The 1,784-nt window shown below is 48.4% G+C and overlaps 1 protein-coding gene across 1 annotated transcript; it reads right to left on the bottom strand.

The window, feature by feature from the left end:
- Nucleotides 1–3: 3 nt before the first annotated feature.
- LOC121311429 (GTPase IMAP family member 9-like) lies at nucleotides 4–1,276 on the bottom strand (the record flags this gene model as incomplete). Its single annotated transcript, XM_041243947.1, has 2 exons — nucleotides 1,190–1,276; nucleotides 4–728 (listed from the first exon to the last, which is right to left on the bottom strand). A coding segment is annotated over exon 2 (714 nt), but the record flags the coding sequence as incomplete, so codon positions are not given.
- Nucleotides 1,277–1,784: the final 508 nt, after the last annotated feature.

The raw sequence follows: 1,784 nt of genomic DNA, 5'->3' as shown, positions 1-1,784 counted from the left end.
CTCTTCTTTCCTGCTCAGCTCCTCTTTGTGTTTCTTATTCAGCTCCTGTTCCTTTAGTCTCATCCTTTCTTCTACCTCCTGGTAAATCTCATTTGGGATGTAGCAGCCTCCACTTCCCTTCACCATGTTGTCTATCTTGTCCAGGAGCTGTGTGACCTGAGTGCGATCACGCCTGTCCTGATTGTTGAGAACATGATACCTGTTCCCACATTTCTCAACAAGCTGCTGGAGCTCCTCACCAGCTTCCTCAATGTACTGCTGAATCTTCCTGCCTCTCAGATAATCCCAGTGGGTGAAAAGGATCATTGTGTTCCTCACAGCTTTCTCACCAAACAGCTCCTGCACTTTATCAAAGGATATGCAACACTCTTCTACTATAGACTCACAGTAAGAGTCAATCGTTTCTTTTGTACACACGGGTATCACCAGGAGGAGAGCGTGGGGTCCCGGGGCAGACAGAGAAACGCATCTCTCAATCTCAACCCGGTCTGCGTGTAACAAGTCTGGAGTGTCGACCACAGTGACCCGTCTCCCAGACACTTCTCCTGCTCTCTTCACACACTCCGTTACTGTAGAGGAGCTGAATCCCGATCTTCCCTCCGCTCTGCCCAGTATAGTGTTTCCTGCTTCACTCTTCCCAGCCCTTCCTCTCCCAAGCAGCACGATCCTCAGCTCAGAGGCGCTGCGCAGCTCTTGAGAAACAGTTTCTTCAGCCATGATCCCCCGCCCTGTTAGAGAAAGAACAGTTTGCTCCTCTTAGAAATGAAAGCCAGGGCTGCTGCTGAGACACTAACGCGCGTTTTATTTATTGTTGTTTTATTTTACTTTCACTTTGTAATCACAGACGAGTGTGGTCATGGATTTTATACTGCAGATTATCCCACTCAATAAAGCAGGCAACGTCGAGTCATGTTATAAAGAAAATAGCGTTTATTTTATCAAATAAGATTGTAAATTAACAAAAAAGAAACTATGATCTGTAACAACTGAGCTCGTTTGAACCTGAAACCGAAACTAAACCATTTCTTTCTTTCTCTTTCTTTCGTTCTTTCCTGCAATCTAATAAATAACTCTCTTGTTCGCATGCAAACAAAAAAAAAAACAAAAAAACGCAAAAAAAAAAAAAAAAACTCGGGTTATTATTACACCGCCCTCGACTTTAAGAAGACAGTAATGTTTTTAAACTCACCTTTTTGAAAACCTGCGGCTGCCACCCCTCTCTCTCTCTCTCTCTGTACAGGGGCGCAGTGGCGAGGCTTTTAAAAATGAGGAAGCGAGAGACAGGCGAGGGGCGGGGCGGGGCGGGGCGGGGGGGGGCGGGGCGGGGGGGGGCGGGGCGGGGCGGGGGGCGTGTCTCTAGGGCGTGACGTCGGGATAAACCGCACAGCCAGGTGCTGCAGCAACACACCGGCCCAGGAGCCGATGAAAGCAGCCGCTTGTGTTGCGTTAATAAGAAGGTGTCGCTGCTGCTCCTACACGGGATCGCATTTGCTCGAGTGCGCTGGCGAGGTTTCTTCAGATTGCAATGCGCGGATAATACGAGAATGAGATTTAAACAACAGGGACTGGAACCACTAGAAAAACCCACTTGCTTCAGAGGCTTCTCATTCCCAGTGCAAACTGGTTTTAACAGCGCGGTCCCCCGGGGTCGTGTCTGCTGGCTGTTTGTGATCCAATTCCGCTTCGTGTCGGGCAGCCTTGAAAATGAAGCCGCTTCGCAGCGCCGCTCTTTTATAGGAAACTCGATTTCAATTTCATTTCATTGCCAAGCGTTTCTTACCAAA

This window comes from Polyodon spathula, unplaced genomic scaffold (genome assembly GCF_017654505.1).
Source record: "Polyodon spathula isolate WHYD16114869_AA unplaced genomic scaffold, ASM1765450v1 scaffolds_3220, whole genome shotgun sequence".
Classification (NCBI taxonomy): domain Eukaryota; kingdom Metazoa; phylum Chordata; class Actinopteri; order Acipenseriformes; family Polyodontidae; genus Polyodon; species Polyodon spathula.
Note: the sequence above shows the minus strand (reverse complement) of the source record. Positions and strands in the feature narration are given on the sequence as shown.